At 52.7% G+C, this 12,558-nt stretch overlaps 1 protein-coding gene across 1 annotated transcript in view; it reads right to left on the reverse strand.

Moving 5' to 3' along the window:
• UBE2H (ubiquitin conjugating enzyme E2 H) overlaps positions 1–10,123 on the reverse strand; it is a 44,193-nt gene extending 34,070 nt beyond the window's left edge. Inside the window, exon 1 of the mRNA XM_068189329.1 lies at positions 9,883–10,123. Within this exon, the coding sequence (XP_068045430.1) occupies positions 9,883–9,935 (53 nt within the window). The 5' untranslated portion in view covers positions 9,936–10,123. The remainder of the gene's footprint in view (positions 1–9,882) is intronic.
• Positions 10,124–12,558: the final 2,435 nt, after the last annotated feature.

Below are 12,558 nucleotides of genomic sequence, written 5' to 3' on the forward strand. Positions count from 1 at the left end.
CCTGTGTCCCCCCTTCTCAAAGCACATTCTCCTGTTGGGATCTGAGCTTTCTCCAATATCCAGGCACGGATTCTTCCCCTGAGCCAGGAGTATTAAGTTACCAACGATGTTAAACAAAGCACTGATCACTCAGCTTCCTTATTTCTACTGCTTCCCTCAATTCAACACTGACACAGCCTCAAAAGTAAAAAAAATAAACAGTGGGAAACAAAAAGTAGGAGGTGCCTTCAGGAGCAGCAAGGAATAAATCAGTGTAACCACGCTGAGTCACCTCAGAGATCTGACATTCCCAGGACAACTGCTGCACTCCTGGAAGGACTGTTCCTTTATTTCAGCCCTGTTAACTTTGAATTGAGGATTCCCAAGCATGGCCATTCCCAAAACTAGCAAAAATCAGCCCCTGACTGTCTTCTTATCCAAACAAAGCCCTTGCAGAGATCTGACATTCCCAGGACAACTGCTGCACTCCTGGAAGGTCTGTTCCTTTATTTCAGCCCTGTTAACTTTGAATTGAGGATTCCCAAGCATGGCCATTCCCAAAACTAGCAAAAACCAGCCCCTGACTGTCTTCTTATCCAAACAAAGCCCCTGCTGGTTTCCAAAGCTGACTTTGTGTTTAGGGAGTTCCTAAAACTCAGCAGCACAGCCAAGGGGGACGTGGGTGCCTTGGGAAAGGATCCCAGTGCTGCTGAGCCATGGGTACGGGCACGTCGGGGCCGCAGAACATGAGCTCAGCGCCAAAGCAGGCGGGACATTGTGAGGTTTAAAACCTGCCTGGCTGCCATGTGAGACCGGGTCCAGCCCTCCTGGCTTTGGAGGTCTGAGGGGGAAGGTCAGTGAGTCTGAATTAATGGCATCAGACAGAAGAAAAGATCAGTTTCAGTTGCCTTCAGCAGAAAGGAGAGGGTGACAAAGCGGTGGCTTCCTCTGATGGAGCAGCTTTCACCCGATTTAGCAGCAGGGAGAAACCTCTCCCCATTCCCAAAAAGGAAGAAAAACCAGGGAAATAAAAGGAGAATTTAAACAAAGGATCGATTAGAAAAGGGTTTTCCCTGAACAAATCAGTTTGGGAACAGCCAGGAACCAAAGGCAACTTTTGGGCTTCATCTCTCACCAATTCCATGTCACGTTCTTGCTGTCCAGGCAAGCGTGGGGTTCCCAGCCCTGCAAGTGTCCAAGGATAGTGGAAGGTGTCCCTGCCCATGGTTTGGGTGGGAACTGGATGATCTTGAAGGTCCTTCCCACCCAAACACCCTGTGATTCCACGTTCTGCTCCTCCAGGCTCCTCTCAGCGCAGATCTCCCAATATTATGTTTTAAAAAGCCAACAACTCCCCTAGTGCATTTGAAAGCTAAACCTGGCCCTTTTCAACCTAAAAAGAGATCTGGCTTCACACCACTCACACTCCACTAAGCAAGGCTTAAAGGAGCAGCTTCATTTCATAAAACTAAAGGAGTCTTAACTCTTCAACTGTGGCCACGCTGGTGATCCAAGAACTTCGGAGCCCAGTTTCAAAACAGCATTTTGATTTAGAAACTCCTTTAAGAGCAAAATCACTCTCAATCTCTGCTCAGACAAGCCAGGGTTGTGTTCTCATGCAGCTTTCCTGCTGCAGAAATCGGGTGTCTCCTCGGACACAGCCTCAGAGCAGGCCTGGACCTGCCAGCACCGAGACAAAACAAAGCACCACAGCCCACAAGAAAAAAAAAAAAAAAATTGCCAGCGTGGTTAAGTTAATAATTTATCAATCTTTTCAACTTTGCATCCATTAATCTACCACGGTGGAGGTTAATCTGGGACACTCAGGCTCAGTATCACACACTGGTTTTTACTTTTTCAGGGGTTACGCTTGGTAAGCTGTGTAAAGAGCTGATCCTACCCTAAAATCTGTTTTATCAAAATTTTACAGCCAGCCAGTGTCCGTCCCTGGTGCAAACATCCTCAAGCTCACCTTTCCATGCCATTCCCGGCTCCAGGGCTGGGAGCAGGGAGCCTGGGCTCCTCCTCCCTCAATCCCATTCCTTCATTATGCAGGGCAGCACCTCACCCCTCTCCTTCCCACAGCCTGTCCCAAACTAGACTTTAGAAAAGATCCCCACCCCAGTGCCCAGAAACTGTGCTGTGACACAGCTGTGACACTGAGAAGGCAGCAAGGATCTGCACAGCTCTCATTTCCACCCCAAGCCCCCCCTGCCACTGCTCAAAGCCAGGTAAAAGCCCCCTGGAATTCGGCAAATAATGCAAAATTTATTTAATAATCAATCGTCAGCTTTTAACCTCAACCATCCACAGGGAATGACACAAAGCCTCCAGGGTGAAGCTCCTCTAAAAGGCAGCAACTGCCATAAATGTAGACTTTTCCCAAAGAAAACATTAACAAATTCAAACCATTCATTTTGAAGGAAATAACACCAAAAACCCCCAAACAATTAAAGCCAGAGACTGCAAAACCTTTCAGAAATATCCACCCAGACGTTCTATGTGCACAATCCCTAAAAAACACATCTTTTATGCTGTTTTCTTGTAGTGATTCCAAGGAAAGCACACACAGGGAAATGCAGCAATTTCTGGAAAGCAGCATCTGACCCTCAGCAAAAACAATCCAAAATGGCTCTACCCTTCCTCACGCTGAGTCACAAATATTTGGGAGTCTCCTTCACCTCCTGGATGTGGATCATGCAGGATGTCCAGCCCTGCTCTGTAATTCCCAGTTCAAAGGGATTAAAGTCGACAGACCACCAGCTCAGTTTACAAATGATCCACCCCTCCACTGATCTGCAACACCTCATGCCAAGTGATTTGGGAGTGATTTGGCTTCTCCTGGAAGGCTGCAGCAATTTGCTCCAGGGAATCAGTGAAGTGATTTAAGATTAGAGGATGGCTCTTGGAAGCTGCAAAATAAAATAGTGGCCAAGTCCTGAATCCAGAACCAACCCTATCATTACTGGATACACAAGAAGCAGCAAAATCACTGTTTTCCAAGAGATTAAATCCACCCTCAACCTCAGACAGATCTTTAGGGAGGCTGAGGAGCTGGGAAAAGATGGAGAGTGAAGATGAGGAGGCAGCAGCTGGCGGTGAGGGGTCATAAAGGTGATGGGATGAGAGGGGACGGCAGATGGAAATCCTGGGAAGAGACTGCTTTGGCGATGGGAGAGTGAAGCCTTGCACTCCTCCCCAATAACCAGCACTCCAGGGGTATCTGCACAAGGCACAAACAGCTCTGAGCATCCCGAAGAGGTGAAAAGAAGGAATAAAAGAAGCAGGGAAAAGAAAAGCGAGACCCGCACGGCTCTGCCAGCACCAAAACCAACTCGGTCCATTCCCCTGGGCTGTGCTGGGGGATCCATCCCATCCAACAGCTCATCCAGAGGCTCCTGCTGGAATCCACACGGGCTGCATGACCCAGTGGAAAGCAGAGATGACAAGGTCGGATGATCCTTCAGTCACGCGAGCTCTATTTTGGTGAGGAAAAACAAAGAGCGGGGCTCTATGTTCATTATTCCAGAAATACAGGGACAAAATCCACAGGGAAATGGAGGGAGTGAAAGGAGGGAAGCTGAATGCACACAGTAAGGCACACAATGAAGCGCGGAGCTCTGATACACACACCCACATCTATAATTCACATTTCGTATTTAAAAAAAAATGTTATTCAGCATTTTTGCTGCCGGAATAAAGTCCAGGACAGCAGGAAAATTCAGGCACTTCTGCCTCAGCGTGGGATCACCTCTGACTTAAGCAGACAGTGAAAGCAGGAGGAATTTGGCTGGGAATGTGCTCCATATGGGAGCCTGTCACTTTAACTGTGGGCTCTCTCCTTCCTTCCCAACAACCTGCTATGTGTTGATCCCGGGGATGGCTCCGATTAAATCACGGTTTCAGAAGGGCACCGAGCACCAACAGGTGCTGAGAACATTTGGTGACACTGCACCCAGCTCTGGGTGCTTCCAGAGGCACCCTCCCTTCCCAACAGCCCCATTCCTGCTGCTCTGCCTTGAAGGGAGGGGGAAAGAATCCCAGGAAAATCAACAGGGGAAAAGTCTATCAAGGCTTTCAATCTAGGAATAAAACCCAAGGAAACAAAGAGGGAAAAAGTCTATCAGGATTTGAAATTTAGGGGGGAAAAAAGAAGAAAACAAAGAGTGACAAAGTCTATCAAGACTTGAAATTTAGGGGGGGGGGAAAGAAGAAAACAAAGAGGGGGAAATTCTATCAAGACTTGAAATTTAGGGGGGAAAAAGAAGAAAACAAAGAGCGACACAGTCTATCAAGACTTTCAATCTAGGAAAAAAACCCAAGGAAACAAAGAGGGGAAAAGTCTATCAGGACTTGCAGTTTAGGAATAAAACCCAAGGAAACAAAGAGGGGGAAAGTCTATCAAGATTTGAAATTTAGGGGAAAAAAGAAGAAAACAAAGAGGGGGAAATTTTATCAAGATTTGAAATTTAGGGGGAAAAAAGAAGAAAACAAAGAGGGGGAAAAAGTCTATCAAGACTTCGGGTTTAGGAATAAAACTCAAGGAAACAAAGAGTGAAAACGTCTATCAGGATGTTCAGTTGAGGAAGAAAAAATCCAAGGAAACAAAGAGAAACAAAAAAATCCATCAAAACTTTCAGTTCAAGCACTCCTTTGCTTTTGCTTCCCCCAGGACACAGGGCAGGGATCCTGCCCAAGATGTAACAGCCTGGGCAGGGAATTGTCCCTTTGGGAATCCCCTCCATGCTCAGGTACCTCCCTCCTGTGCTGGCATTCCCATGGAGGCAGCAAACCTGGAGCCTCCAAGGAATGCTCTCCTGCAGTGATCCAGGTGTGAGCTCCCAAGGAGGCACTCCAGGATTTACTCCCTCAGCTTCCAGACGGTCTGCTCCTCCAGGAACAGGGGAGGACAGGAATTAAGGGTGAGTTTGAAGGAGAAATTAATTTTAAAACCCCCAAATCATTAAAAAAAAACCAAACCAATCACCCTTTAATGCCAGTGCATGACGATGAGCAGAACCAGGACAGAACACTCCTGTGAAGATATAAAATGTAATTTTCCCCCGGCAAATGAAACAATGCAGGGCCTCATGGAGGGGCACCTCCTGCTTCACCCAAAATATTGGGAGCTGACGGGGTCTGCAGGAGTGGGAGCTCAGCTCCCATTATCAGCTCCTGCTGCCGAGAAATGCCGAGCACGTGGGAGTCACTCCAGGAGAGGTTTCCAAAAGCTCACCAGGATTGTAAAATAGTCGTGGTGGCACTTCAGAACAATCCCCTACTACAAATGCAAGCCCAGCTTCCCTAGGAAAGCCAGGAAAAGCAGCTGGCACAACCTCCCAGACCCAGTGCAGGGGAGAGCAAGGAGACCATTTTACAGGCTATGTTTGTTTTCCTGAAATCCTGTGCTCACTTTTGGGGCTTTTAAACTGTTACGACAAAGAAAAGGCCTCTAGAATTTGTTTAATCAGCATTTAGTGCTCTAATGCCGCTTCAGAACTGGGAATCTGGGAAGCATCATCCTGCCAGACTACTCAGTATTCCAAAAACTCCGCTCCGAGTCTAGGGAATGAGATGGGGAAATACTTCAAATTACCCCTATTTTTTATTATTTTAAGCAGGGCTGGGATGTCAGGCTCCAACAGGCACTCTGCTCCAAGCAGCCCTAACCAAATCCATATTTCCCGGTTTGAACTCCGTGATTGTGGCAATTCCATGATTAAACAGGTGCACTTGGCTTTCAGGCCTCCTCGAGGAGCCCCAGCTCCCAAATCCTCCCCAATCCAACTGACAAGGCAACAAAGGGAGAGTTAACTTCCAGATCCAGCCAATTTTTTGGGGGAAAAAAAAACTATCCAGCCACCAGCAAAGACTCCAAATTCCGCTATAAAAGCGGCAAGATGATACCCTGGGAAGTTGTTATTTAGGCAACAAAGATTATTTCTTTTCCTCCAGTTGGTTTGGTTTGGGCAGAGATTTATGGATTTCGAATTCTCCTAGAGACAGGCACCACCCCCCAAGCCACGTTTACCTGATTTGATTTATAAACCATCACCTGTGACAGCCTTTCTGGGAAAAAGGGGGGCTCTCCCAGTTCTGGGAAGGGGCTGCTGCCAAGTCTCTGTGCATTTTGAAGCATCACCACACGATTCCCCTCATCCCTGGAGACCTCATTAAAACAGAGCCCCAGAAGTGGAGCAGAAAGAAGCGTAGCGTGACATTTGAAAATCTACATTCAAAGTTTCCAGAAATATCCGTCCTTTAACAGAAAACAAAGAAAAAGAAAAGGGGAAAAAAAAAAAAAAAAAAAACAAACCCCAACAAAACAACGGAGCCCCACCAAACCCTACCAAAACAAGACATTCCAGTGCACACGCTCTTCCCTGGGGACAGGCCAAAGAGAACAATCCACGTGACCCCGCGATTGCTCAACGCTGCTCTTGGAAGGTGTTCAAGTGGGATGAGAAGTGCGGTGCAAGCCCATAATGACCAGAAAAAGGAATTTATCCCAAATGTAAACTCTGTCCTACCCTTTGCCTCCACGGAGCAAACACGGGTGGGGGAGTTCTGAGATTACAAAACGCTCTGCAGGTAAACTAAGGAGCTTTGTACCTTTATTCTCCTTGACTCAGGACGAGCCTAAAATTAGCAGGGAGTGCAACGCTCCGTGAATTACGCTCCCGAACCCCCGGCTCTGCAAACCGGGCAGCACAGGGAGATTCACACAAAGCTGGCCACTATTTATAATTCCTTTCAGGCACAAAACAGGGTGACACTTCCCTTTTCCAGCTCTGACGCTTAAAAATAGAGCTCGGGGACTACAAGCCGTCCAGCAGCCTTTCTCCACAAAAGGAGGAAAATAAATCAGCACTAAATAAACTCCCGGCCAAGGGGAAGCTGCGAGCGGAGCGGCCGCGGAACAATAAACCCCGGGGTTGGAACGGGAAACGGCCCTGGGGTTTGGGGGGGGGCGGTGGGGGTGCCGGGGTGGGTCCCCCCATGGGTGTAAACACCCTGGCAGGGGCACCCCATCAGCTGCAGCCTCGCTCCGCCCCGGGCCCGGTTTCCGGGTAGTAACAGAGCAGCCAATCCGCGGAGTTGCGAGAGCTCGAGGCCTTTTCCCTGCAAACACGGGCTCCGAGGCTGGCACTCGCCCCAAAACTGGGGGGAACCACCAAGGGGAGCCCCCGTTCTGCCATCCCCAGGGTGGGAGCTACCTGGAGAGCCTGGCCTGGAGCCCGGGGGCTTCCCAGTGGGATAACCCTATGCTTCCAGGCCACTGGCGAGCGGGTCCGGAGGTGTTTTGGGGAGCACGGAGCCTTCCCGCAAAACCCCTGCTCTGAAGGGTCACAGGTTACCCGGGAAACTTTGGCTGGAGCCCCCCAGAAGGGGGAGGAGCGATTCTGGCTCTCTTTTCCCAGCCTCAGCAGCACAAACCCGGTCTGGAGGGAGACAATGAGTGACGGGGAGCTCGAGCACATCCTGGTCCATGAGATTATTAAACATCGGTTGCACACATTCCCGCAGAGCTCTGCCCTTCCTGCAGCCCCACGGAGAACAGCCGCGTCTCCCCTTCCCTCCTCACAAAGAGGCATCCACAAAAGGACACGGACGTGGTAGGATTGAAAATAGGAATCATAAAAAGACCTTGCTCAGCTCCTAAACCTGTCAGAGCAGGAGAAGGCAGGAGTGTTATTCACCCTGCTCGGTGCCCCCTCCCTACTGGGAAAGGTAGCCCTTGGCAGGCCATAAATCCATACTATTATTCTCAGTTGGAGACGTGGAAAGGGGATGAAAAGGAAAACTGTAATGAAAATGGCAGCAAAAAAAAAAGGGGGGGGGGTTAAAAAACCCCAAACAAAAACCCTCCACAGCAACAAAACCCTGAAAGCCCCAGGAGGAGATGCCCTCAAGCACATTCCTTCACACGAGTCCCTTCTCTGGCCACCACCGAGACCCTCCTCGGTGCCGTGTCTCAAAGGAGACCCTGATTTCAGACCAGCTTCCAGAGGGGGAGATTCCCCAGGGAAGCGTCTGGGGAGCCGGGGCCTAGTGAGCTGCTCACCCCGGGCAAGGCAGGCAGACAAACAAAAAAGGCTGGGGAGGGAGGGAGGGAGGGAGAGAGAGAGAGAGGGAGGAGTGGTGAGGAGTCATCTGACACATCCAACTTCCTAAGTTTGTTGTCCGCAGGAGACCGACTGCTCTAACCCTCACCCCTTGGAAAACAAGGAAAGCAGAGCCGACAGCAGCTTTGCTTTTGGAAAAGCCATTAGGGATCCTTTTGTCAGGGGGCAGAAAGAGCAGAGCAGAAACCGCCCAGCACCAAGAGGAATCCCAGATATTCGGGGCTTTCTACCTACCCAGCTCCTAGAAACACACAGCAGCAAAGCCACTTCGCAGGGAAAACCTGCTCTTTGTCCTCCAAAATGCTGCGATCCTGGAGAAGCCGGCAAGGAACCGAACAAAAAGAGGGGGGAAAAAAGGAAAAGAGAGGGGGAGGGGAAAGGGAAACAGAGCAGCAGCCGCTGAGGCTGGGCCTCGGCCCCGCTCTGGCCCAGAGCTCATTGCAGGGTATCCCTAAGAAAGGTTTTCCCCCCTCACTAAAACAGCTGGAATTCCCGACCCTCCTCCCGGTGCGATTAAGCATCGATCGCAATTGGCGGAGTCTGACATGTGTGTAACTTTAAACCCCCGGATAAAAATAGCTCGGATTCGAGCACCATCAGGACTCGTTTCCTATTTGCTTAAAAACAGGGCGAAAAATACACCGAGAGCAGCTCTGTGGGGAGAAAGGCGCTGCGCGAACGTCAGACAAGTTTCCTTCGATAAGCCACAAACAGGAGCGCTGCTGCCGCTCCTCCCTCTGCCCCCCCCTCCCCGCTTCCAAAAAAACACCACCAAATCCAGATAAGTTTGTTTATCTCCCTCTGGGAACTAAATCAGACCCGTTTCTCGACCCCTCGAGAGCAGCAGGGCAGAGCCACCAGCCCCGAGCCCTGCTGAGGGAGGTCGGGCACGTTCAAGAGGCAGAGCCGAGAAACATTTCATCCACTCTTGTCATTGCCACCCTTTCCACGCTCACACCGCCACCTTGTAAACAAAAACTATTAATAAAACAATCCCAGAACCGAATTCCCAATGGTATTTTTCAGCGCCACCCACTCTCCAGACAGACAGAAAAAGGGATTCACCGCCCCGTAAAGGGCCAGGAATAAAAACAAGGAGGAAAAATATAAACAGATCTATGTAGGAAGAAGGGGAAAATAAAAAGTAATAAAGCCTAACCGAACCTGGAGGGTTACATAAACCTCTTGGGAGACGGGCTCGGGCCCTGATGCCCTTCACCCACCCCTGGGTCTGCTGAGCCAGACCCCGAGGGACCCCCCCCGTCCTCCCCCAAAAATTAAACCCCTAAGCCAGCACCAGAAGCTTCACGGGCAGCGGGGTGAAACGGGGAAATAAATAATAATAATAAACCCCACAAAAGCCTTTCTTTGGGCTGTGGCTGCTGGAACTGCTCTCCCCTTCCTCGCCCTCCCCGGGGCAGGCAAGGGGGGGTGCGGGGCACCCAGACTGGGGGGGCATCAACAAGGGGAGTCTGCAGGGACACCCCCGGGGTGTCAAGCCACAGAGGGGGGGGAAAAACCCCCAAAAATACGGCAGAATGGGGGGGGGGGGGTTAGGCCTCCCCTGGTGACGGGGGGAGGGCAGATCCGACCCCCGGCTCCGGGGCGAGGCCGCGGGGGTGCGACTGGGGGGCTTTGGGGGGCGACCCCCGCGGGCGTGCCCGGTGGCCCCGGCCCTCCCAACCCCCCTGCAGGCCCGGCCGTGGGGGATGGGGTGGGGTGGGGGGGGAAATCCTCCTCCCCCGTGGGCCCGGAGAAGGGGGCACGGCAAGGATACAGCTTGACCACGTCGGTGTCCATCCGCCTCTTGCCCGGGCTGGGGGACGACATGGTGGCCGCGGCCGCCCCCGGGGCTCCGGGCGGGCTGTCAGCGCCGCCGCCGCCGCGGGCCGGGGCCGCCCGGCGCCGAGGGGAGCGGGGAAGCGCCGGGCCGCGAGGCGCCGGGACCCGCTGTCGCTGTCGCCGCTGTCGCTGTCGCCGCTGTCGCTGTCGCTGTCGCCGCTGTCGCCGCTCCTGTCGCCGACAGGGCCACCCCCCCCCCCCAGCGCCGCTCGCGCTCCCCCAGCCGCTCCGGCCGCCTCTGCCCCAGCCTCTCTCTGGACCCCTGACGTCACCCGCTGTGACGTCACCGCCCCGCGGCGCCACCATTGGCCGCGCCCTCAACGCTCCGCCGGCCCCGAGGCACGCCGGGAGTTGTAGTTCTGGGGGGGGGGGGAAGGTGGAGGGGGAATGGTGGCGGGGCCGCGGGTTCGAGGCCCCGCTGCGGCCGCAAGCTCCAGTTCCTGCCTTTCCGACGTTTCCCGCAATTCCCCACGGCTCCCCGTATTCCCTGTGTCTCCCCCGTTCCCCATGGATTCTAGCGCTCCTGTTGTTCCCCCATTTTCCTTTCGCCCGTTCCCACCACAGCCAGGGAACCACGTCCTAAACTATGGGGCGCACCGCTGTCAGGGCCGTGCAATTCCCCATGGCTCCCCCATTTCCACTGTTTTTCCACAATTCCCCACAGCTCCCCCTATTCCCAGTATCTCCCTTGTTCCCCACGGATTCTGATGCCCCCTTATTCCCCTGTTTTCTGTCCCCACCAGGATCCGGGAACCACCCCACAGAATATGGAGTTTGCCCAAGGCAATCCCGTTCAATCCCAGCGGGAATGCGGCAGCTGGCCAGGCCCCAGAGCAGGAGTCACCATTCCGGATTTCCGCTGTGACACCGGCAAAGCATTTCCCGGTGCCTCAGTTTACCCACCCGCATGATGACAGCACCAATGGGTGTCTCCCAAGCTGATGGGATTCCGGTGTGGAACCTCCACACCCCACATTCCTGACCCCGGCATCATCCCATAAATCTGCCCCGGTGCTTCCTCCCGCTGCGGGGAGGAGACACAGCCAAAGATTCCCAAAAAGCTCCTCCATTTAATGCCCCAACATGCCCCGAGTGTGACACCACCTGAGGGGACTCAAATCCACACGCCGCAGTTCAGGGGGGATCTGGCAGGGGAACAGGGCTCTATTTGAGCAGAGCAGCTGGAAAACTTGGGATAGAGGATCCTGCATTTCCCAGGCCACAATATTCCCTGACTGGTTCCAAGCGACTGGGAGAACAAGGATTTTACCATAACTTCTTGGAATGCCTCTAATCCATCTGTGAAACACCAGGGATTATTCCAGGATATCAAGGGACTACAACAGCACCCTGTTCCTTTTTTGGAATACCTCGATGCCGCTCTTACAGCACCCAAACCTTGGAATGTGGGTGCAGAGGGAATTCTGGGGATCCTGTGAGCACTCCTCGGTCTGGAAACTGGGATGGAGGGGTCGTGGCTGGGCTTTCCCACCCTGGGATGGGAGTATCATCCTCCCTGGATTGGGTGCATCCCATGATTTGTGGGGTGGTTCCCTGATCGGGAGTGGCGGGGGGAGCCAGGAGAATCCATGGATAGGGAACGTAGGGAATAGAGGGAGCCACAGGGACCTGCTGGAGACCATTGGAAATGGGGAGACCAGAATTCCAGGGAGATGTAAGGAATGGGGAAAGCATGGGGGGCTCTTGGGGATGGGGGATCTGTAGGTGCAGGCAGCTGGAAAAGGGGCTCTTCCCGGCCCATCCCAGCCCATCCTCGTCCCTCTGCATTGGGGGTATCCCCATTCCCACCCCAACTCCCAGCCCAGCAGGGCCATGGGGTGCAGCAGCCCCTCGTTAGGGCCCTGTAATTCGGGAAAGGAAGGGAAGCCACCCAAATTCAGGCCCTGCTGCTTCCCATGGGATTCCTGCCCAAGACGGCGGGTCCCAGGAGAAGCCCCCAGGTGGGCAGGTGCACCCCCAAATTTTGGGGTTCAGGGAGAGCTAAGATCAGCCCTGACCAAGGCAGCCAGAATCCCAAAATCCATCCAAAGGCATGAGACAGATGAAACCTCAGAGATGGGGCTGGGGAAATGGAGGCAGAGGATCCTTTCCAAAAAAAAAAAACCAAAAAAAAAGAGGAATGACATACCCCTGTGCCTCCACCCACATCCACAGACCTGGAGGGAGGAGATCCAACTGTGCCAGGCTGTCTGTGGAATGCCAGCCCTTCCCAAAGCCCTTTCCCCAATATCCTCAAGGATGGGGATGACACCATTCCCTTCCCAGCAGCCCAAGGCATGGAAACTCACCTCTTCCCAGGTTTTGGGAATCCCACCTTCCACCCAGAGGGATTTGTCACCCCAAACTGGCCATCAGCAGAGGGACAGGGATTGAGGCAATGGAAAAACGCCCACAACAGGCAAAGGAGACAACAAAATGTGGAGTGGGAAACAGGGAGGCAGCGGGATGTTGATCCCATAAGGGCAAGAATCCTGAGGGATGCAGGAGCCACACCAGGTCCAGAGCTCCTCCTGCCCTGGGGGAAAACACCACGCCAGCAGGAAGGAAAAAGAAAAAAACAACAAAAATGAAATGTTTATTCCCACCTGGC

The sequence above is a fragment of the Anomalospiza imberbis genome, chromosome 5 (assembly GCF_031753505.1).
Source record: "Anomalospiza imberbis isolate Cuckoo-Finch-1a 21T00152 chromosome 5, ASM3175350v1, whole genome shotgun sequence".
NCBI classification, from domain to species: domain Eukaryota; kingdom Metazoa; phylum Chordata; class Aves; order Passeriformes; family Viduidae; genus Anomalospiza; species Anomalospiza imberbis.